General features: G+C 37.5%; 1 protein-coding gene across 1 annotated transcript in view; it reads right to left on the bottom strand.

Moving 5' to 3' along the window:
• Positions 1–3,109: 3,109 nt before the first annotated feature.
• Positions 3,110–24,117, bottom strand: part of LOC149081173 (androgen-induced gene 1 protein-like) — a 50,839-nt gene continuing 29,831 nt past the window's right edge. The window contains exons 5-7 of the mRNA XM_089237956.1: positions 12,809–12,924; positions 8,623–8,774; positions 3,110–5,602 (exon numbers count right to left, since the gene is read on the bottom strand). Coding sequence (XP_089094082.1) covers positions 5,412–5,602; positions 8,623–8,774; positions 12,809–12,924 — 459 coding nt within the window. The 3' untranslated portion in view covers positions 3,110–5,411. The remainder of the gene's footprint in view (positions 5,603–8,622; positions 8,775–12,808; positions 12,925–24,117) is intronic.

Raw genomic sequence — 24,117 nt, 5'->3', positions numbered from 1 at the left:
GCTTCCAAATAAGAATACCAACGGCTAGAAGGGATTGCTTCTTTCACGGATATAGATGCCGTGTGGCAAGAATATGGAACAGTCTTCCATCAGAACTTGTATGTGCCTCCTATTTGCTTCCGCTATTGGGGATTTTGACCTGACTCCGTATGCGAAGTGCTTCCCGTTTTGACTATTATTATTATTTTTTTCTTCCAGTATAAGTGCATTTCATGCCTTCTGGGGTTATTTTAAATAAATAAAATATAAATATTGCTGCGTATGTTTCAAAATTTTTTTTTAGAATTATCTAGGGAGCTGTGGATAAAAAATGCAGGGTTACTACTTGTCCTATGTTTCTGGTATAATTTCCTACTTTTGTCTAACTACCTTCGAAGTTTTTTCTACGAAATTTTATTTAATTTTTCCTAAATAAAAAAAAAAGGGGGGAATCATCGATATATTGTCAAATAATACAAATGCAAATTGTAATTAACCCCTCTACGCAGATCTCAGTAAGTGGTACGTCACAGGTGGTAAAATGTTTTAAATGATGCAATAAAAACTATTAATTTATTGCATTTTACTGCAACATAACTTTTTTTTAAATTTTAGAATTGAAATTGAAAAAGTAATAAATTATTTTTAGCAGACCTGCACAAAGTAGATTTTTTTTTTAATTTAAATAGTCATTTTTTCAGGTTATTTGAGTCTAATTTTTCTTTTGCTTAGTTTGAGGGTTCAAAAACTCATTTTGTGTCTATATTTTGAGTAGTCATTAAAAACTTCAAACTGGATGGGAAAAATAATTTTGTACAGTCAAACTTGGTTAGTTCAAAGTCACCAGAAAAAAGTTTGAATTATCCAGTTAATCTATCCTGAATCTGTAAAATTACTACTACTACTAAACCATACATTTACCTCATCCATATTCCTCTGCAGAACCTCTAACAAATTGGTACATGTTGGAATGTGCGTGTAGTGAAACCTGACGTGAAGTTTGTTTCTGTGTAATGCTTGTTATGTGTAGTGCTGCCATCTGCCACCAGTTTTTCTAACTATGAGTGAAGTGTAATGGTTGAATAATTGTATCATTGTAGGCCTGCTGCTCTCTGTGGCGAGACTTTTCAATGGGGAGATCGGCTCTCATTTGCGCCTCGAAGTTGGGAACCACAGGAAACCAACTTCAACAGACCACCACTGTGGTGATGGTGGGGTGTGCACACACACACACACACACAATGCGGGTTCGAACCCCACAGTGATGCGAGTCCGTCAACATGACCACTCGACCACCACAGCGGCTCTGTAAAATGACTACAAATCTCAACTTAATCACCAACATTTGCATAGGAAAATAATTATCAATTATTAAAGTTTTAATCATCGGTTACAAAACTGTTTTCCGAATTTCAATAATTGATCTGTGCTACTACATTATTCCACTGTTCTGGAATCAGCATCACTGCAGAATTTCTTGACCATGTTCAAAGCCTGATTTACGGAAACAGTTCATGATCTCCATTACGAAACTTTTTCCCAAATTTTGCTTATCATTCTTATGCTACCAAGGAAATATTGCTTTCATTAACATGTTACGATCTGAACTTCCTGATATTTTCCATATTCTTAATGAAGACAAAAAAAAACAGGTTTTGAATGGTACACCTTGATCTATTAAGGTTGAAAAAATATATATATATAAAATCGGTATTAAGTGGTACACAGTTTCGATACTACCCAATTTAATGGCAATTTTAACATTATTTAGTTATCAAGTAGAGAAAAAAACAGAACTTTCAAACTCTTATTTGCTTTTAAAAATGTGTTGTTAAACAACTTGATCAAGAAAAGCACAAAGTCTAACTTCTTGTAAAATTTTTTTAAACTTGCTTGTATGTTTTTAAACTTAAATCATGTTTTTTTTCCCTCCAACATCAAATTATCTAAAAAAGTTGGAATTAAACAAGAAATTTGAACATTAAATTCGATAGAAAACTGAAGGGGAGTTCGTAGAGAAGTTCAAATTAATACAAAATTTGAATTAACCAAGTTCTACCGCATTTATTACTTCATGGTCTTGGACCATGATGATTTAAATATTTATTGTACAGTAACTAACATTCATCATTCAAAATTATGGTGCACATATTTTGTGTATAGGTGAAACAACAGTTTGCATAAGAAAGCAGTTGGGTACATGGGCCTATTCTAGGTTTTGTGATTCTGGTGTTACCCAATAGCATTCAATTGTCTTCTGTATTTTTAGGAAATGCAGAGCCATAAACAACGTTATAAAGTTCTGCAAAGAGCTAGAAATGGAAATTCTACATTTGTCAAAAATGATTGTATTGAACATTAAAATGCAAACAAATTCCTTTAAAAAAAAGGATGGGCAATGCATTATTTACATTAGACCTTGTAATTTATACTAATTTGCACAGCACTTTTGAAAGTGGTCTCGAAAGAGCGTCATTCTAAAAAAACTTGCATGTCTTCATAATTTGCTGTGCATCCAGGAAGACTCCTTGAAAAAAATAATGCAATATATATTGTGAGGAGAGACAGAAAAGAATTATCTGTGGTTGCTTGTACACTGTTTTGGCCAAAAATTGTTTTTGTGATCGTCATTTCTGTCATTTCGCTTTGGCTCCAGTCAATCTTACTAGATAATGAAATAGTGCTAGGAAATTTTAAAAAAATTGAGCAATTTTTTATGGCATTATGATTGTTGTCTTCTCCTTGTCTTACTTTTTCAAATTTTTTGAGTGGAAGCCCTGACAAAGACTAGAGCCAAGGGTGTCTATAGTTTGAGAACCACTGCCGTAAAGATTTGTGACAATCCATAAATTCATAAGTCGCAAATATACCAATCAAGTAACAAATATACTATCAATATATATATCTATATTTTAATGAAACATTGCATCACATATAAAATTTGAGTAAGACTTATCAATATATATATCCAATAATTTATCACTCTTCGAAATAGACCCTCCCCTCCCCAAAATATGTAATACAGTCTATGCTTGTTTTCACGAAAATGCATTATGGTGACCATTCCATTCTAATGACTGGTAAGGTAGAATGTTTTCTTATAATAAATATTCTATATCTTTTCTTTTTTGGATATAATGTCTGTTTTCAACAAAATTGTTGGGGGGGGGGGGGGTTGTCATTATAATAAGCATTGACTGCATTTCACTTGAGATAATGCTTATGGTACGAAAATAAATACATTTCTTGTAAATTTATCTATAAAATAAATATTATGTGTATATCTATATCAATCATCACAAAGATATTTTTCCACTGCAATGAAATCAACCGGAACAGCACAAAATTTTTGGAGATACATAGCGTCATAGGTACATTGCAGAACTCTTTATTGCACCATTAAAGTGCCTCACAAAATGTTTTATATTCTAATCTGGTTCCAAAAAAAATATTACAAAAAATAATTAGGAAAGCTCTCTGTCATTAACTACTCGTGCTGATGTATTTTGTAGGGGTAAGATGCTCGTCTACCACCATGAAGGCTCCCGTCAAGTCCACGGATTCGACTGAACCAACTTCAATTGACCACCACTGTACTAGCAACAGGGTTTAAATCTGGATCCTTGCCATGCTAGTTCATGACAATATCCAAAGGACTATTACTAAATCACACATGCACCTCGTTCATATTCCTCTGTGGAACTTCTAACAAATTAGTTGTGTGGAATGTGTGTGGCCATGTTAAGATTTGCACCATTGTAAGCCTGTTGCTCTCTGTGGCGAGACTTTTTTAACTGGAAGATCGGCTCATATTCACGCCTTGAAGTTTGGAACCAACGCCCAAACGACTGCACAGCGACAATCTGGACATAAGCTGGTAGTTACTGTGGTGATGTGACTCGACTGTGTATATTATATCACTTACTGATATTTATTATCACTTACTGATATATTATATCACTCACTGGAGCGATATGACCTTGACGTCAACACAAATTGGTTAAAAACATGAAACTGGTATTGATTTCAGGTTTTTAACCAATCTGTGTTGTGTGAGGTTGTATCCCTTTAATGTGTCCAGGGCCTAAGAAGTTCACTGCATGAGCAGTTACGTAGTTTCAAGATTTGTTTCCTGGAATACACCCTGTCGGCCATTTACTGTCCCTCGAAGGATGCAACATTCCAAGCATACGAGTCCCAGTCAGATCATGTTCCTCTAACCCAAGGGTTGAACACTCTTGGGTTAGAGGAAGATGAACACCTTTAGGAGAGGGAGAGTGGGCCACTTCATTGATTTGAAAACGTAGTGTGAGCTAGAAAATTAAGTGATTTGGAACAGCACTGTGGGCCACTTAAGTGATCTTCAAATGTGCTGTGAGCTGTCTGAGTGATCTAGATTCGTACTGCAGGTCTGTCAAGTGATTTGCAAATGTGACGCAAACCACTTAAAGGATCTAAAACTGCACCACAGGCAGCTAAAATGCTCTGGAACTGTGCTGCTGTGATCTGTAAATATGTCATGGGTCACTTATGATCTGGGAATGTGCCATGAGCCATTTGAGTGGTCTACAAATATGATGGGCCACTCAAATGTTGTGGAACTGCATCACAGATCACTTTGGTGATTCGAGAATGTACCACTTTGTTTATTTCAACAAAATTAGGTTTTGAGATCATGGGCCACATTTGCTCACAGGTCATGGGTTGAGCACGTATGCCCTAACCAAGTCAAGGTAAACGTTTCCTATGGTAATGCGGAGGTAATAAGGAGGTAAATTTGCAGATTTTCTTTACTCTTTCTTGTATATTCATATTTATTTTCTGATATTTGTGACTCTCGCTGGGAAACATTTTATTTGAAGACCATGCAATCAAAAGCCTCCTTCAAGGTTATCTAAAAGTGTCTAATTGAGAAAAAACATTTAGGACGAGACAATGTTAATGAGGTGTAACATAGGTTGACATATTATTATTATTGTATTTAGGCTAATATTCAATAATATAATATTAAAACATTTAGCTCCGATTGTAAGATACACAACATTAGTATATAAGACTAGGAAGCACAAAATTGTAAAGTGAATCATTATAAATTAGAAACATTCAACACGTACTTAGTAGCAAAAATATAAACATTTGTATTAAAAATATAATACTGATAAAGCATGGATATACTTTGGTTTTCTTTGTATGAAAGTTTTTTTAAGCATTTTTGGCAATTTTTCAGACGAATACATGAGAGAAGCACAACAGTATGTGAAACCAATAAAATAAATAAAATGAATAGAGATCGTGTAAAATGGTGTCATTAGCTTGGTTTCATACACTCGAATAAATAAGTGCCGCAATAACTCAATTTACCACCCATAAATACCATGATACAACCAGGACAGTGATTTTAATCATAACAACAGGTCCTTGGGTAGAGTGGGTCAAACAATAACATGTTTATACTCTGCTTTTTCGGTTCCGTGAGCATTTTTAGAACTAACGTGAGGATGACTCTCGACAGTTACTTCCGTCATTTCTATATGCGATGGCAGAGCAGAAGCGGATAGGTCATCACCTTGATCGTGTGAGAATGAATCACTGGTATCTTCAAAGACTTCGGGTTCGTCAACGCCTAAAAAAATAATAAGTGTGTAATTAAAAATGTATATCTGGTGGGCATCGCAGTGCCCCCGCCAAGTCGAGGAAAACAAGCACGGCCATAACATCCTTTTCTGGAAGCAACTTTGGCACTTTTGAGACCTTCATATCTCCACATTGAAGCTGCCCAGAGACTTGAAACTTGTCATATCTAGAGCATTTTACAAATTCAATTAAATCTTAATTTTAGTTCTTGAGAAATTTGAACTCAAAGTTTCGTTATTTTGACACTGACTCATTCACCAATCATCACTCTCAGGCACTTCTAGCAGCCCTAGAAACATGACATTTGGTATGAAAATAGTGTTCAGGATACAAAGCAAGAAAAAATTAAAAAATCCGGAAAATTCCTCTCAGGATTGGAAATACGGGAAAATTTGGGATATTACCAATTGTCACCAAAAACAATGCCAAATGATTGCAAGATTGCGAAATATAGTTGAAATTGTTCAAAATTTGCCGAAGACCGGAAAAAATGGTTTCTACATATATCGACAGTGGCGTTGGTTTAGAGCTGTGTCAATATATAAATTCGGTGTTAATTTTGAAAACAAAAATTTTATTCATTACACTGTTATGATTGATATATTTTCCTAAAATCACCTATTTCCGATTGAAAAATTTTTTTATGGTTCATGGACAAAGACGAATCCAAAAAAACATACAGGAAATATTTTTTCCTTATGAATTTCTTGGATGATTTCTCTAAAGAAGGGGGATTAGAAGGGTAAAAATAATGAAAACAAACTTGAATTTGGCCTGTAAAATGTTAAAATGTATATATTTGTTATGCACGACAAAAATATGAGATGAACATACACAAATTTTTTTGTAACAGTCATCATAATAATAAGTTATGCATATTATCTTTGTCCAATGACTTTTAGTAAATATTACCAATTCAACTGAGCTACTATGAAAAATGTCAGTTGCATATTTACAGGCGGGCTATAGCCCAGGGCAGAAAATTCAGAGGAGTGGCAAATTTGAGGAATGAGTGTCCAAGAAAATTAGTAGAATAGGAGAAGGGCGGTAAAATTTGTATAACTCTCAATAAATCCACATCTGCCCAGACAACGAAGGACTAGATCAGTGAGCGACCAAAAAAAGTGACCTAGAGAGTTTGCGAGCATGTGAGTGAGCAAGAGTAACTTGGAGCTTGAGCAAGCATATGAATGACCAAAAAAATGACCTACAGAGCAAAGGACCTGGTCAGTGATTGACCTAGAGCATAAGCAAGCATGTGAATGACTAAAAGCGTGACCCAGAGCAGTGGTTTTCAATTTTTGGAAGCCCGCAGCCCGGTATATCTCTTTTGTGTAAGTGAAAAGTTCGGCCATTCACACACACAACTAACAAGAAATTAATGAGAAAATTGAAACCGTGAATCACTTACGGCTCGGTATGACTAGTACCCGGTACTGGTCCACGATCCAGCGATTGAGAAACACTGACCTAGAGATTGTGAAAGCATGTGAATGACCAAAAGAGTGATCTAGAGCATGTGTAAACATATAAATGATCAAACGAGTGACTTAGAGAGTGAAAGCATGTGAATGTCCAAAAAAAATGATATAGAGCATGTGTAAAAGTATAAATGATCAAAAGAGTGACCCATAATGCAAAGAACCATGTCAGTGACCAACCGAAAGAGTGACCTAGAGCATGTGAGTGACCAAAACAGGCGTAAGCATATGAGTAATCAAAACAGTGCAAAAGCATATGAGTGACCAAAACAATGTGCAAGCACGTGAGTGACCAAAATAATGTGCAAGCATGTGAATGACTAAAAGTGTGGCTGAGAGGGAGAGTGTGTTAGCGTGGGAATGACCAAAGGAGTGACTTAGAGACACAGTTGTACTTGCAGGAGCGGGGGTGGCGGTAAGCGGGTTATCCGACAGGGTGGAGAATTCGAGGGAAGAGTAGTCAAGAAAATTAGACTAGAATGGGAGAAGGGCGGCAAAATTTGTGTAGCCAAACAGGCAGCAAAACCAGAAATGCGCCTCTGGAAAAACCTGAACACATTTTTAAAAGTAGGGTAGGGACAGAAAAATTATTTGAATATCCTTTAAAATGCGGATCATGCAGTCACCATAGTGAAAAGGCTTTTCAACTCGTGTTTTTTTTTTATATTGTATGATGAAACAATGTACGAAATATAATTTAAAAAATAAATAAAATGGTGTCCAAAAAGTATGTAACATCAAAAAAGAGGACTAAGATACTTACAAAAAGAAGTAAAATCCCATCAAAAACATTTCATGTAAAAACTGAAGCCAAGTCTCGAGATTATGTAGCCGTTAAAAGTTGTGATATTTGATTTAGAGCCAAGTCTGATGCTGTGATTAACTGTGACACTTCGATTCACAAATCACCCCAAGTCTGTACACCTTTAGTTGAAGAACATTTTGGGACTTGGCAATTACATAGCGCATATTACATCTTACTATGTTATGTAAAATTAAGTCAACGCTAAAAGTACAGATATCCTTACATAAACAGTATTTGATGGAATTTGATTAATGGCGTGAATAATAAAATGTAACCACGACCAACACATTCTCGTGCTGCATAATTGCCAAGTCCCAAAATGTTCTTCAACTAAAGGTGTACAGACTTGGGCTGATTTGTGAATCGAAGTGTCACAGTTAATAACAGCATTAGACTTGGCTTCAATTTTTACATGAAATGTTTTTGATGGGATTTGTCATTCTGATTTTTAAATTCTTTTGATGGCAAACAGAGAGCAGAGCTAAAAAAAAAGAAAAGTTGGACCCTAATTATCAAAGCCTTAATTAATAAAGTTTCTCGTTATCTGAGATATTTTCATAAATTGATTTTAAGAAATTAGGTGTGGTAAAATGATCACAGAGGGTATGTATAGGGGGGGGGGAGGAAGATTGTCTTCGCCTATTCATTGAATCTACTTTTGCGCCATCTCAGCACGAGATATCCTGAAAGTTATGTATCAACTTATAAATATTGTTAACTTACCCCACATGCAGATGTTTATTCTCTCGCCAATCAAGTAAAACAAACAAATAAGTCCTATGCAGCCTACGAAAAACAGACTTCGAGTGCCATAATTAAGATCACCAATAATACTATAAGGGAAATATCCCTGTGTATGACCCTGAAATAAAGCACTGAAAAGACAGGAAAATTGTTATAATTTCAGACATCTAACATTTACTTCATGCTCATAACAGTTACAGGTAAGGGCTAAACTTTGCTCTTGAAAGGAATCGATCTTCGTAACTACAGTGTGCCACTAAAGTCTATAGGTGCACAGAGTATATTCTTTAATAAAATTAAAAACAACTGATAGATGAAGAGATGATATTTTTTTGGCCTGAAATATACTGAGAAATTGAATTTTCTGGATGTTAATGCCGAAACTGATATTTGGAAAGAAAAGTGATTTGCCTCCTCCGGGAAACGAACCCGGGTTATGCAACAGGAACCCGGGTACAAAATGCCAACCGGGGCGAAAATTGCTGTAGTTAAGGGAGGCTGCTCTGTCTCCACTCAGCGCTTCACGCTACTAATGCGTGTTATAAGGAATTGAAAGTGTGTCTCTGGTGTATTGGTTAGCGCACTTGCCTGGTATGCAAGGGGACCCAGGTTCGATTCCCGGAGGAGGCAAATCACTTTTTCCAAATATCAGTTTTGGCACATTAACATCCAATCAAGTAAAACAAACAAATAAGTCCTATGCAGCCTACGAAAAACAGACTTCGAGTGCCATAATTAAGATCACCAATAATACTATAAGGGAAATATCCCTGTGTATGACCCTGAAATAAAGCACTGAAAAGACAGGAAAATTGTTATAATTTCAGACATCTAACATTTACTTCATGCTCATAACAGTTACAGGTAAGGGCTAAACTTTGCTCTTGAAAGGAATCGATCTTCGTAACTACAGTGTGCCACTAAAGTCTATAGGTGCACAGAGTATATTCTTTAATAAAATTAAAAACAACTGATAGATGAAGAGATGATATTTTTTTGGCCTGAAATATACTGAGAAATTGAATTTTCTGGATGTTAATGCCGAAACTGATATTTGGAAAGAAAAGTGATTTGCCTCCTCCGGGAAACGAACCCGGGTTATGCAACAGGAACCCGGGTACAAAATGCCAACCGGGGCGAAAATTGCTGTAGTTAAGGGAGGCTGCTCTGTCTCCACTCAGCGCTTCACGCTACTAATGCGTGTTATAAGGAATTGAAAGTGTGTCTCTGGTGTATTGGTTAGCGCACTTGCCTGGTATGCAAGGGGACCCAGGTTCGATTCCCGGAGGAGGCAAATCACTTTTTCCAAATATCAGTTTTGGCACATTAACATCCAGAAAATTCAATTTCTCAATAACTGATAGATTTTGTTAATAATTTTATCAAAGATCAGAAATTACGTATTCTAGAATATAGGAGGTGAAAGGTTTCATGGAAAGTAAAACTTCAAAGAAAACAAAATTAAAAAATTGAATTTTAGGTGCCTCAAAAGTGTTGGCACAGAATCAAATTTATGCAAATTTCAATGTGACACATAGATTTTACATCACAAAGGGGTGTTTCTCATTGTTACTACATGAACCCAGAATGTTTTTGTGAGTCATGCACCATGTCAAAATTCACCCAGTCCTCAAACAAGGAAGTATTCTGAATATGGGTACTAAGGTGACAAAGTAAATGTTTCTCAAATTTTTATTGAATTAAATCAATTTAAGTGAGGCATCTATAGAGTGCTAGCACGTGGTGAGCATTATAAAGCATCCTGTGTGGAAGACCCAGAGTGACCAGTTAACATGAAGAGACAAAAATACGAAGACTGGCTCTACAATAAAAACACTCTGCTGGTGAAATCTTATATATAAATGTGAAAGTATGTATGTATGCTCTTTATACAAATCTACAGTTTTAGACCGATCGTCGCCAGATTTTGCATATATACCAAACAGGTCCGGGATTGAACCGTAGGCTACTTTAAAAGTTTGTCAGAGCTGGGCAAATGCCCGAAATGGGCGAAAAACTGCCGGGCAACAATGGTTTTGGGGCCTCAACAATCACTTTCGGAACGTTTACTTTGGTTACCGTGGTTCCCAACAATGCGTTTCAGACGTGAGTATATGCCTTTACAATGGGGTTTGTCAAACCTTCAATTCTGTTATTATAACAGTTTATTCCTTTATAACGGTTTGTCACTTTTCCAATCCTACCAGTAATTGAAGAAAACCCGGGGAGAGCGCCGGGTATTTCAGCTAGCCTATATACAGGGTGGCCTGTAAGTGCTAATGCGGCCTTTATCTCATCAACCGCCCATCGTAGAGATATAGTTTCAATTTAAAAAATGCGCAAAAGGCGTTTGAATAATATTCGCTCCACAAGCTGGACGTATGACGTCGCTAACAACAGAGAACAACAACTACGCTGACAAAACTGGGAATAGAAATGTTCAACGCCAACTGATGAACTCAATGCTTGCCTCAAATCATCAACACTCTGGCACGAAGTAAAAAAATTATCATTACCCACCAACATGCGAGTTCAAATGCAAAATGATTCAGCACTGCTATCATTTTCACATCAGTTGAACAACCAGTAGACCCAAGCACTGGACCGATTATGTTCCCAAATGGATTTTGCAGTTGTTAAACTCAGTTCAAGAATTTGCAGACAAAATCTTCCCAAACATTCAACAAAATGACCAAAACCATGAGTGGCTTTCTGAGAGCGATTCTGGCACCGAAAAACGACAGTGTGAACAAGATCAAAGAAAAAATCCTAAAAATTATTCCAGGAGACTCCACATCTTACAAATCGGTTGACACTGTCATAAACACGGCGCAGACATTTAGTTCTGTATCCTGCAGAATTTCTGAACTCCTTTGGATATTCCGGGAGTGCCACCACACAATTTGACCCTCAAAGTCGGAGCACCTATAATGCTTTTAAGAAATTTCTTAATCTTTCTCTTCGATTCTAACTGGATGTTACAAAGAAAAAGATGTCTTCATTCCACGTATCCCAATTACCACCGATGAAGAAATGCCATTCACTTTCAAGCGATTACAGTTCCCGATTCCTTTAGCTTTTGCCATGACAATCAACAAAGCACAAGGCCAGTCGTTAGCAGTGGCAGGTATCAACTTACTTGAGCCCTGTTTTTCACACGGACACCTTTTCGTCACCTGTTCGCGTGTTGGTAATAGCAAAAATTTGTACATCTACACAACAGATGGAAAAAGAAAAAATATTGTGTACCCACAAGCAATTGCCTGAAGATTTTAATTAAAATATTTAAAAATGAAAGTAATTTTTTCTTACTTGATGCAGAAATGTTTTTGATTAAGAAATAATTAATAAGCTATACATATACAAATTTTTTACGGGGTGGGCAACGTCGCCGGGTATCAGCTAGTAAAACATAAAACAGAATTGAATATTTTGAGAGAAACTGTTTGTAGATGAATTCACAAAGTTGGTTACATGCAAATGAGCAAAATGATTAGTGTTCCTGAAAAAAAGTCACCTCAAAATCAACGAAAAAGTGGCCCTATGTATACACACACATATACAAATAGATAGATACAGTAAAACCTCTTTTGCAGTTACCGGTGGAACAAAAGAATTGCCTGTAAGGGGTGGCTATTAATTAGGGTTTTGAAATGCATGCTTTTATTATATAAGGGGAAATATTATTTGGCCGTAAAAGAGGAGTGACCGCATCTGAGGGGTGTCCATTAAGAAGGTTTTACTGTAACTAGAAGAATATGGACTTTCATGACTGATTAAGAACCTTAGCAAAGCAAAAAAGTTGATTAAATGATTCTGGGTCAGAATCATTTAATCATCTTTTTGCTTTGCTAAGGTTCACATCAATTACAACCAAACGTTTTTGTCCACGTATGCAGTATAAATTCTCAGTGGAGAGGAGAGTGGGGCTGATCAGATATTCTCTGCTATCCAGAGATGACAAAGGGTGGAGTTGGGCTAGTTCTTCAAATACTAAAACACTCTACCCCCAGTTTCATCTTCAGACAGCAGAGATGATTTCATCGACTCTGCTCCTGTTTTTTCTGAGAATATCTATGAAATTTGGTTGCGATTGACCTGGGCCACAGATCTTCAGTCCAGAATCTTCTAACCCAGGTAGATTAGTGCTTCATGAACGTCTTACATGGAAAGATACATGATTCCGAACAGCACTGACAGAGTAAGACCATCTGATCTCCTTGAATAACGATGTCTTAACAGCCTCATGTTGATGAAGGCAATCGGAAGAATTATTGTGTGCTGAAAAAAAAAAACATGATAAACCCTTCATGTTTCGAGAACTAAATTTTTTGACAGGTTTTACACTATAGATGGAGAAAAAACTGTGAAGATATTAAACTTTTACAGTTACAATTAAATTTGTATAATAATAAAAGCTTCCGGCTGTTTCAAACTCTCACAAATGAAAATTTCTACTCGCATGCAAATTTTTTTCTGCTCTGCTCAAAATTGAAGTGAAACGAGCAAAGAGGACACAGATGTTGTACAGTCATCCTTATTGTGGCAGAGGTAGAAGGGAGTGTCCACTGATCTCGGCGATATTTTCTGAAGGAATATTATAATGTCTGTTAGCTGTTTCTTTTTCATTTCAGTTAATTTATTAGAGTATCATAACTTTCTACACGGTCCCACTCCTCGACAGGGGCAATGGCTAAAGTATGGTAAAGAATATGAAATCCGCGAATACAGAGGGCAGACTGTATGCACTTGCAGGGGTATTGGAAGTGTTTCAAATCTGTGGGTGCTCATTGCGAGTTTCAAGTAGGAAATTTTGATGTTCAAATGAATTGCACACACACAAGTGTGTGTGGACACATTCTACAAATTCCACAGTACCTCTGGCTTTGATGCCACTGTATACTCTAGTACAGTGGTTCTCAACCAGGGGCCATATGGCCCCAGGGGGGCCACGGATGAAAATCTTGCAAAAGGGAGAGCCATGGCTACTGATACGGGGGGCCACGAAGAAATTTGTGACATTAAATTTTTTTTAGTCACTCTGACTAAAAAAATTTAATTTCAAACAAAATGCATAGAATATCTTTTTCGTAACTTTTCTCCATCCAAGTAACATTAACATGAGGAAGAAAATAAAATAAGTTGTTCATGTAATCTCAGTGGTTTTACGACTAGGGGGTGATAGTAGGCCCTGACACAAACTATAGAAGAGGTTTAAGCAAAATGGAGTAACTGTAAAGACAGAAAATTGTGTGTTCAGACTTTTCATTAAAAGAGGGTTGCCATAAAGAAAACAGACAAAGATTTATTGATCATTCATTGACATTCTTTTGAGTGCTGGTAGTAAATGTAATCCAAGAAGTAGATGGGTGAAAAATGAAAGCTGAATTGTAAAAAAACCCATCGTTTTCATGCAATTGCAGAGGGATAGCCATGTAGTTTAGAACAAAGCTATCTTCAGCCAGCACTGAGTGGTCTGATGGGGAATATATTTATAAAAATCGAATAGAGCGAATGATTGCTCTGGGGTATTTTTTATGAATTTTGAAAGGGGGTGCCAATCCATTACCTCTGCTGAAAAGAAATAAAGTCGAATTCAGTTATAATGAACTCTAAGAGACCAAATCATACATGAGGAAAAATACCCGCGAAAAATTTAATTTTTTAAAACTACATTGCTGTGATAATGTATTGGGACAGGGGCAGTTTGTGCGAGGGGTGCGGCGCACCCGGGCAGCAGGTTGTAAGGGGCGGCAGCGTAGACTTTACTTAAGACAACAAAATTTAACACAGTAAAAATTCACGACATCACGCTTTTGAGTCATACTATACCTCGACAACGGAAACGTTGAGAAAATAGACAAGGCATCTGATCGTAATACCAGAAACAAGAATGTAAGCTATCTGGGCGGCTTGAGACAAAATCCGTACCCGTGTGAAACTTATTTTTTGCGCCTCCTACCTGTTGCTCCCTCCATAGCCCCTACCTCCTGCGTCAGGGAATCTTTCGTGGGGCCCATGCCCGATTTTCTACGAAACCCCTTCTACAGTTAATTTATAGTGAAAAAAGAAAAGTTATAAGGATTTTGTCCCGGGCCTCAAGCTGCAGCCCTGTCAGCCCTACCCTTAGAAGGTCATGCCCCACCCACACAATTTATCCAAACAATTCCTAACAAAACATTTTTTCGGCCCTTCATTTCAGATTTTGCACCCCTCCAGAGCCGATAGTTAGGTTTTTTTTTGGCCAATGGAATTTTTTTTTTTACCCATTCACCCCGGATTTAGCATCCTCTTAAGCGATGCCCCGTGTGGCCGCAATGGGTTGCATGGCCTGCACGCATTTTGCACTGTAAACAATTATGTGCGATTTTCTTCTGAAAAAAATCAGGTTAATCTCCAGGTGCCCTTCACCGAAGCCCTATCAGCCTCCTGGCAGGGTCGCCAGTAGGGGCGGCACATGAGGCTTCGCACCCGGGCGGCATGTAAGCTCGAGCCGCCCCTGTATTGGAACTTCCTCTAAGATTGACACCACATCTTTAAAGTTTTTTTAATCGATACTGTAATGCTTCCTTTTAACTGGCCTGCAGCATCCCAAATAATTTCAATGCAATTTTCCTATCCTGCAAGAACAATGTTGTGGACATTAGAAAAAAAATTCTAAAAAGGAGTATGACTACCTTTAAAGCAATTTAAATCCGTTGATTAGAGACTCACTGCATCTGCTGATTTCTAAAAAAAAGTGCAATAAATTCTCACGTAAGTCTTCACTTTGAAATGTCCATAACCCTCTCAATGCGTCTCTTTGTATTTGTCAACCTAAAATTTATAGTTTTTAGTGTTGATAACACGCATGCAAAACCAATTCAGCGACGCGTTTTCACAATCTGCAAAAACTGCTTGGATTTGATAGTTGGAAATGATGTCTAAATGCCAAAGATTTGGAGTTCGAATCAAAATGAAAATGTCAAATAATTGAAATTGTGCTTCGTATAAATGAAATATTTTAATATTGAAAGAGCTATATATATAGAGATTAATCGTGCCCGTAGTCATACGTCTCATAAATGTGAAATTTTGTCATAAAACTGAGAGTGAGGCACGAATCCCCTTGCGCACAAGTGGAATTTCAAGGCATTTACGCACAACCGAGCCCATCTCTCTTGCCCATTTTTCTTTTTCTCCCCACCCTTCCTTTTGTTTCCTTCCTAAATTTATAAAAGTTAAAAGGACATAATCATTATAAAAAGGACTGTTTTCAGATCAAATGGCCGAAGTTCAATTACTTTACTGCAAAAATGTCAGATTTTTTTTGGCGGGAAATACAGTGAAACCCAAAGCATATTAAAGACCCTTTATTAATACGCTGTGGTCAAACCCCATTAGACCGGAACTCCAATCGACCCGAGAAATCACTTTGTAATAACGAAATTTCGTTACAAAGGAATTCCAGATTTTTATATTGTTCCTATGTAAACCTATCCGAGGGATTAGAAAAGTTTTCGCTGAAATTATATTTTTCCCATTATAATGGTATTTGTTAAAATTAGAGTTGCCTGTGTTTCGTCTCAAGCTATTTTTTTTACGTGTATTTGGGGGATGCATGTGTAACAGGGCGTATGACACTTTACTGGTGAGCCATTAATCTTAGAGACATACCCAACTAGAAAAAGTATCCAAATCATGTGTCCAACTCAGATATGTCACTCATGTTGTAAGGGGTTGTATAGCTATAAAATAAAAAAAAACACTTTTTATACTGTCCCAGTGTGCCAAAGAACCCGATTAAGAAGTTGTTGCTCTGTCTTTCCCGATGCAAACTAAAATAATTTCACGTTTCTATATTCATCGAGATATGCGAATTCGAAAAATTGAGGAAATTTGGGAAAAAACAGCAATAAATGTGGGTAAAATGGTTTTCCCTCATTTAATGCTTTTTTTTTCAACTTTCTTCGAATATCTCAGTAAAAATTTGAACTTAAACACGTCGAATTTTTTTGTGGGAGACCGGGAAACAACTTTCCAATTGGGTTTTGGGGCACAGGGTGTCTGCATAAAAAGTTAACATTTTTATTTTAATAACTATGTACCCCTGGCATCATGAATCAAATATCTGAGTACTACACATTATTCGGGTACTTTTTCCAACTGGAAGTATGCCTCTAGGACCAATGGTTCGCCAGTAAAATGACATATGCCCCTTTACCTATGCGCCCTGTATATTAAATATAGTACGGACTGTTATGTGAAATATTGCCATGTGTTTAAGCCTAGCACGTTGCTTCATTCGCCTGCGAGAGAGCGGTCACATTATGAACCAAAAAGCCACTTGAAGGTAGCTTGTCACACATCCAAGGAAATATCAGATTTTCACGTATCAAAATTGAAGTCAACAAACTGATAATTTTCTTATTTGAAAATCTGATTATTTATATTTTCCGATGGGCTTGAAATCCTGATAATGAATCATTATTATGTTCACACGAACAGTTTTGTCATTGCGTACATGATTTCTCTGGAATGAATGGTTCAAACAAATATTTAAAAAAATTTCACACATATTTTAGTTAATTTTTTTAAATTCATAGTAGGGCTACAACATGAACCTATATCCTTGATACATGTATTATTGTTAAAAATGAAGTGAAAGGTTGAACTTTTCAATTGTGATTCATTTGTGTGGCTACTCCCTCATTACTACTTTTATCCGCACGAAGAGAATAAAATTAACAAAACTGCTTGCTACCACTTTTTGCAATTTTTATCATTATAAGAATGCTGTATTGGACGCTGTATTGGAATGCTGTATGTATTTTGGAAGCTACAACTGACATTTCTCAATGAAACCATAATCTTTTACACGAAAAAACTAATTCGGAAATAATAAAAATTTCATCCAGTACAGTAACTTGATGACATTGTGCCGTCTTCAAGCGCAGAGTTTACATTGATTAAAAATATTTTTTTTTCAATTGGACTGACACAACTCATAAAACATACAAATCAAACTGAGAAAAACACAAAACAATAAACTTCACAAAAAGTAACATTACGATGATACAGACACTTTGTGACCCCAAGGGATTTATTCTATTTTTACTGTATTCTATTGTGTTTATTTTGCTTTTTCGTTATTTTCATAAATTAAAAATTAATCAAACTAAATTAAAAAATATTTACACTTCAGACAATTTTTGAATAATTATCTTCTAATGGGAAAACGGGGGGGGGGGGGGAGAAAGGAAGTGGAGTAGAAAATTATTCATGTTCGCAAGGGGGCCACAGGAATGAGAAATGGTTGAAAGGGGGCCATGGACAAAAAAAGGTTGAGAACCACTGCTCTAGTATATATACAGGCCTAGTTTTTTTTTTTTTTTTGTTCAGGAATTTGTTCTTGTAGTGGGGAGAAGGAAGGTCAGCTTATATACATAATATAGGTAAACTTTTTAGAAGTCAAAATGAAACCTGAGTTTTACCAACAACTGGCCCAAGAAAACAGCTGTTTTTGCAGCATCATGGTAGCCCCATATCCAGTGATGCAACATGTCGGACATGATTGCAGGCAGAGGCGGCTCAAACTCACCGGCTACCCTGGTCCAAAGCCCGATGTGATGCCCCTAAATACAATCCTGGTGGGAGGGTGAAAGGATTTTAGCCTAGGGAACCCTGGGATAAACTTAATTTTTTATCCACCAAAATGCACCGGGCGCGAAATAAGAAGGGGTGCCGAAACGCGTTAAATATACATTACTAGAAAAATATCTTTAGGTACTTATTTAAAAAAATAACGATAAAATATACATGAAAAATGGCTGAGATGAGAAAAAAATTGGAGGTTTGTGTGTGTATATAATATTACGGTTATTTTTCGAAAAGAAAAGAATCGATTGGCAGTGCACCTATATATGTACAGTACATAGCAATATTTTGGTCAGATAAAAATACACGCTCTTTCTCTCTCGAGCTCTTTTCGTTTACTCCTGCAGGAGATTTTGGGGGAGACACAATTTCTTTCCTCTTTCGTTGTGCAGTAAAAAATAATGGAGGAATCATCCTTGGTCACCCAATTTTTCTACTAACGAGAGCCAAAGTGTTTTCCTGTGTTGTGAGAAGTATTACAATTGGGTGTGCTATAGAAGGGCATCTAATTCGAAGTGAAAGGGCAAAAAAAATTAGGAAAAATTATTTGTGCCCGCTGTAAGAGCGCTGTTGGGCGCCAAGTCTGAGGCAGACAGGGCAAAAAAAAGTTAGAAGAAATGATTTCTGCCCCCTCTAGTAGGAGCACCAAATCTGGCATAAAAGGGTGAAAGAAATTACAGAAAATAATTTCTGTTCGCTTTAGGAGGGGCGTCATATCCAAAGTAGAAATGCAAAATAATTAATAGGAAAACTTATTTGTGCCCTCTTTAGGAGGAGCGTTAAGTCTGAAGTAAAAGGGCGAAAAAATTGGAAAATGATTTCTGCTCGCTCTAGAAGGAGCGCCAAGGTAAAAGGGCAAAAAAAAAACATTTGACATGATGTGTTATGACATAAAATATCCCTGTTCCTTTGAACGCATCAAAACAAAGCAATTGAAACAAACGTTTTTTTTTCTAATTGGGGAGGTCAGGGGGGGGGCCCAAAAATGGGTCCCGCTCGGGTAGAGATTTTGTCTCAATCCGCCCTCGAGTGCAAAGTATGTGTGTGTGTGTCGAAAATTGTGACAAACCGTACATACACAACTGAACATCTTTTCGGAGTTTCACGGATCTTGTTCCAGATATGTAAGTAACAGTAAATATGTGAGTAACAGTAAAGCCTCCTATGAGGCTTGGCTCCTAGACAGTATCTCTGTCTAGGAGGCCTTGGTAAGGTGTGGCCACAATGGGACTCTAAAAAGACATATTTTCCCTTTCAAGAAACTAATGAGGAACGCATGTTGGAAATTCAATTTGATTTTTCTAATATTCCACACACAATCATGACCCCCCCCCCCCAATTCTGTTTTTGAAATTAAGAAAACAGTTTGAGGTGCAAAATATGTATTGCTTTATTCCATTGGTATTGTTGTCCCTAAAATATGCTTCACAGCATTGTTTTGCACCTTGGTAAGATACTAGGTGTAAGAGCGTGTGCGATGATATGTCTCACCAAATAGATCTATTAATTAAATAGTGTGCCAGTTTATTAAAACATGTAATTTTTCCACTATGTTATACATTATTTGGGAATACGAATCATAGTGTGAACTTAATCTAGCTGCCTGTAACTGTAAGGTAAGCTTCTATATTAATTACGATTTGAGGCACAATGGAAAACATTTGGGAAACATATTGGATACAAAACATATTGGAAAACATTTGGATTGGCGACACGAAACAAGAAAAAAAGAAGTTCTGGAACTAAAAGTTTTTAGGAAATGGAAAGATAACATCTGAAAGAGAGAAATGTGAGATTTTCCAGGAGTATATTGTGTGTGTGTGTGTGTTTGTGAGTGGTCTTTTGTTGTCATTAAAAGATGTAGGAAGAACAGTTGGAAGTTAGATTAACTGAACAAATTCGAAATAATAGAACCATCGATCGAACTCCTTTTTGAGAATAGTTCGCTCTGTACAAGTCTCACAAACACCAATAGTCTCGGTAAGTTTGATAAATTTTGCAGCATTTATCACTTTTACTGGTGATTATGCATAATCCTTTTAAACCCTGTATGCACAAACGTGTGCGTTGCTTCTTTTCACTTTAGATATTCTTTTTTTAACATCAGGGATGTTCAGCTCAAACTTCAAGAATTGTGCATTATTGTTGAAATTAAAGTTGAAGTTCCTGAGGTTAAAAAAAAAATCTACAGAGTGAAAAAAACAACACCTTCCCAGTGCCGTCTTAATGCATGGTGCCCACCCGGGAGCGGCCCGGAAGCCTCAAGAGTAGAGGGGCCTCACGAAAATGAGATCTAGTTAAAATTTTCTAGAATTTACTAGGTAAGGCCTCAGAAAAACCACTTGGCCCGTGAAGCGGGTTGCATGATGGTGTTAAGACAGCCCTGCCCCTTCCCAGAGCCGTAGCATGCTTTCTCGGGAGCAGTCTTTTCTTGGAGTCTCCTTGAAATAGTTATGCTCAGAAAAAGGAGGAGTTACAAGCACGTCCCCCCTCCCATTTGGCTCGGGGCACCGCACAAGTTGCCTCAGAATAGTTACGGGCCTGCCCAAGTTGCAAGGCCCGGTGCTTTAGCTGGTGTATGTCTGCCCCTTGTTTCTTAGTACTGGGTCTGAAAGGAATAATTTCAAATGAAGTTCATGAGTCTTATAAATATGAAAGAAATCATATGTAATTTCACTTTAATTTAACCCCTTTTATTATCAGCTTTGCCCGTACATGATGCGTGCACTACATGAATTTTACCATAAAATTCAATTAAAATAAGTATGATGGAGATAGATCCTTTGTGATGAGTATCCTGCATGAATGTGTGACGTTTTGTTTTTTTAATGTTTTTAAATTTCGTAATTAAATCAAACAAGTTGGGGTTTTATGCTTGTTTACTAGTTAAATAGCAGTAATCCCATTCTAGAAGCTTTTCCGACTTCATCGTCCCTTAATATCTAACCAAGAGGTGGGGGGGACGCGATGGGGACGATCACCACGCCTAGAGTCTGATAATATGGTAGGATGAATCTGTCCTGTATTTTACGGGACAGTAATGACTAGCAAAAACTGCCTCCTCTGACACATCACTCTGGATTTGAGCCTGGGGGGGGGGCGGTGACTACTGTTTTTGCACCGGGCGCCACTAGGTCTAAGACCGGCCCTGGGGGAATATATATATATAAGGTTGAAATTATACACACACTTACAAAATGAGACGATTTGGGAATGACTTACCCTGCCGTAACGAGTCACAATGTACTGTCACTGTCTGTGGCAATTTGTGCTGGTTTCACTCGTGCAATGTTCACATATATGTTTCTTCCTTTGCATCTGATGGTGGTAGTGTTATTTCGCCTTGCGACCACTTCATAGGGGGACATCATATGGGCACCGTAACGGCTTCTTGACAGAATCATTGCAAAGGAAAACATTCATGGAATGATCATGTTCTGTATGGATAAATGTTTTGGATTTATTATGGTGAGATGCTGGTACAGTCCGAATTTTCGAAAAGTGTTGTCGTAACTCAGTGAGCAACTGTTTCTCAGTGACATCTGTGTTGGAACCTGAGAAGAACGCACCAGGGAGTGTGATTGTGGTTCACCATATACCAGTTCAGATGTGGAGCATTCCAGGTCTGGTTTGTATGCCGCTCTTAGACTGAGAAGAACGATTGGCAATACTCCCACCCAATCTGTTGAGGAATGGCACTTGATTGCTACTTTAAGGACGCGATGCCACCTTTCAATGACACCATTCACTTCCGGATGGTATGGAGTGGGTACGATTTTGTTCGATCCTCAGTAGTTTTCAGAGAGATCAGAATAGATCACTTTGGAATTGTTGGCCTTGATTTGTAATGATCACTTCTGGTACTCCAAACCATGCAACCCAGATGCTTATGAAAGCCTTAGCAACAGTCTCAGCAGTAATATCTGCTATTGGAATGGCATCGACCATCTGGAAAAGCAATCTATGCATGTGAGGCAGTATCGGAAACCTTCTGATAATGGAAGAGATCCCACTATGCCAATGTGCATGTGGCTAAATCGTCTGGATGGAGATACAAACTGTCCAATATGAGGGTTCATATGATGATGAATTTTTGACTTCTGACAGAGGTGATGCACGCTTGGACCCAATTTTGGATTTCTTTTTACATGCTCTGCTACATATCTGTCGGTGATCACTTTAACAGTGGATTTAACACTCGGATGCACTGGTTGATGAATAATTTTGAACACTTGCAAACGATATTGTTTAGGGATATACGGCAATGGTTTAGAAGTTGAGATGTTGAAAAAGTTGAGAAGTTGAGTCTCCCCAGAAGGGGAAGGCAGCTGTTCAAGGGTGAATGAAAATGCAATATTACCGTCGAGCAACTGCTTCAGTTCGATGTCATTCCTCTGTTCTTCGGTGATGAGATCGTAATTCATGGAAGAAGGAAAAAGTAGGTCAAATCTGCTCGCAAAAGAGCATCCGCTACCACATTGCTTTTTCCCCCTCAATATACAAATACAAATACAACGCCACAACAGACAAAATGCCCAACGAGGTGGCTGATAAAAAGATGCCCATAAAAATATGGTTGTCATATATTTCAAAAATACAGCAACCCAATTAAAAATGAATATCAGTCGTAAACTGAGCAATTAGATTGAGTTGATTAATTTGTCAAGGAGAAAGCTTGTCGGCTTTCTGATTGAAGGCAAATACCAACGGCCGATGATCAGTGAAAGCCATGAATGGTTTACCTTCTAGTAAATATCGGAAGTGAAAATGGCCAAGAGTTCACGGTCATAAGCACTGTATCACTTTTTGGTATCACTCAGTGTGCAGGAAAAAAATCTGAGTGGCTGCACACTATCATTGATGCATTGTTGTACCACTGAGCCGATAGCTATGTTGCTGGCATCTGTCACGAGTGTGATTGGGGAATAGGGCTTCAGATGCGTCAATAAAACTGCCTTTCTAGCAGCAAGTTTTGTGTCATCGAAAGCTTTAATGTGGTGTCCACGTTATAGGTGTTTTGTCATGATGTGTACAATTTCGAAGTACTAGATGCAGTGGCAATTGTGTCGGCACCACTTTTGGTAAAAATTAACGGTTGAAATTGACCATGCCGGTTTTGGGTCTCGGGTCAATGGCATCCATCAACCTTGCCTGGTAATGGTTTAATGCCTCGTGTATTGATTGAATGTCCGAGAAACTTGATTGATCTGCAGGCGAACACACATTTGTCTATATTGATTTTTAGTCCGTGTTGGCACAGACGTTTCAAAACCTCATGCACATGAGAGATGTGCTCTTCAAGATTTGAAGAAGCAATTAACACCTCATCTAGATAAGGGAAACAGAATGGAAGTCTTCACAATATTTCGTCTGCTCTATAGCACAGGAATGTTTGTGTTGCATTTTGCAACCCGAAACTGAGGACATTTAATTCAAACAGTCCGAAAGGAGTGACAATAGCAGTTTTTGGTATATCAGAAGTGGACAATTGTATTTGATGATAAGCGTGTTTCAAGTCTATAGTAGAGAAGATGCATTTACCATACAGATCCATAGAGAAATCCATAATTCTTCGAATGCTGTATCTATCAGTCTTCGAATGCAGAACTGTCTTCGTGCTGAAAGCTCGATAGTCGCCACAGCATCTCCATGAACCGTCAGATTTTTTTACCATGTGGAGGGAACCGGACCACTAACTATTTGAAGGGCGACATATACCAATGCTAATCATTTTATCAAACTTAGCTCTGGCAGCTTGCAGCATCTCTGAGCCTAATAGACGAGTTCTCACATAAAACCGGTACTCCTGTAGTTTCGATGTGATGCACCATTTCGTGA

The sequence above is a fragment of the Pholcus phalangioides genome, unplaced genomic scaffold (genome assembly GCF_987345545.1).
Source record: "Pholcus phalangioides strain wild (caught in Gottingen) unplaced genomic scaffold, Ppha-v1.0 ptg000010l_1, whole genome shotgun sequence".
Taxonomy (NCBI): domain Eukaryota; kingdom Metazoa; phylum Arthropoda; class Arachnida; order Araneae; family Pholcidae; genus Pholcus; species Pholcus phalangioides.
Note: the sequence above shows the minus strand (reverse complement) of the source record. Positions and strands in the feature narration are given on the sequence as shown.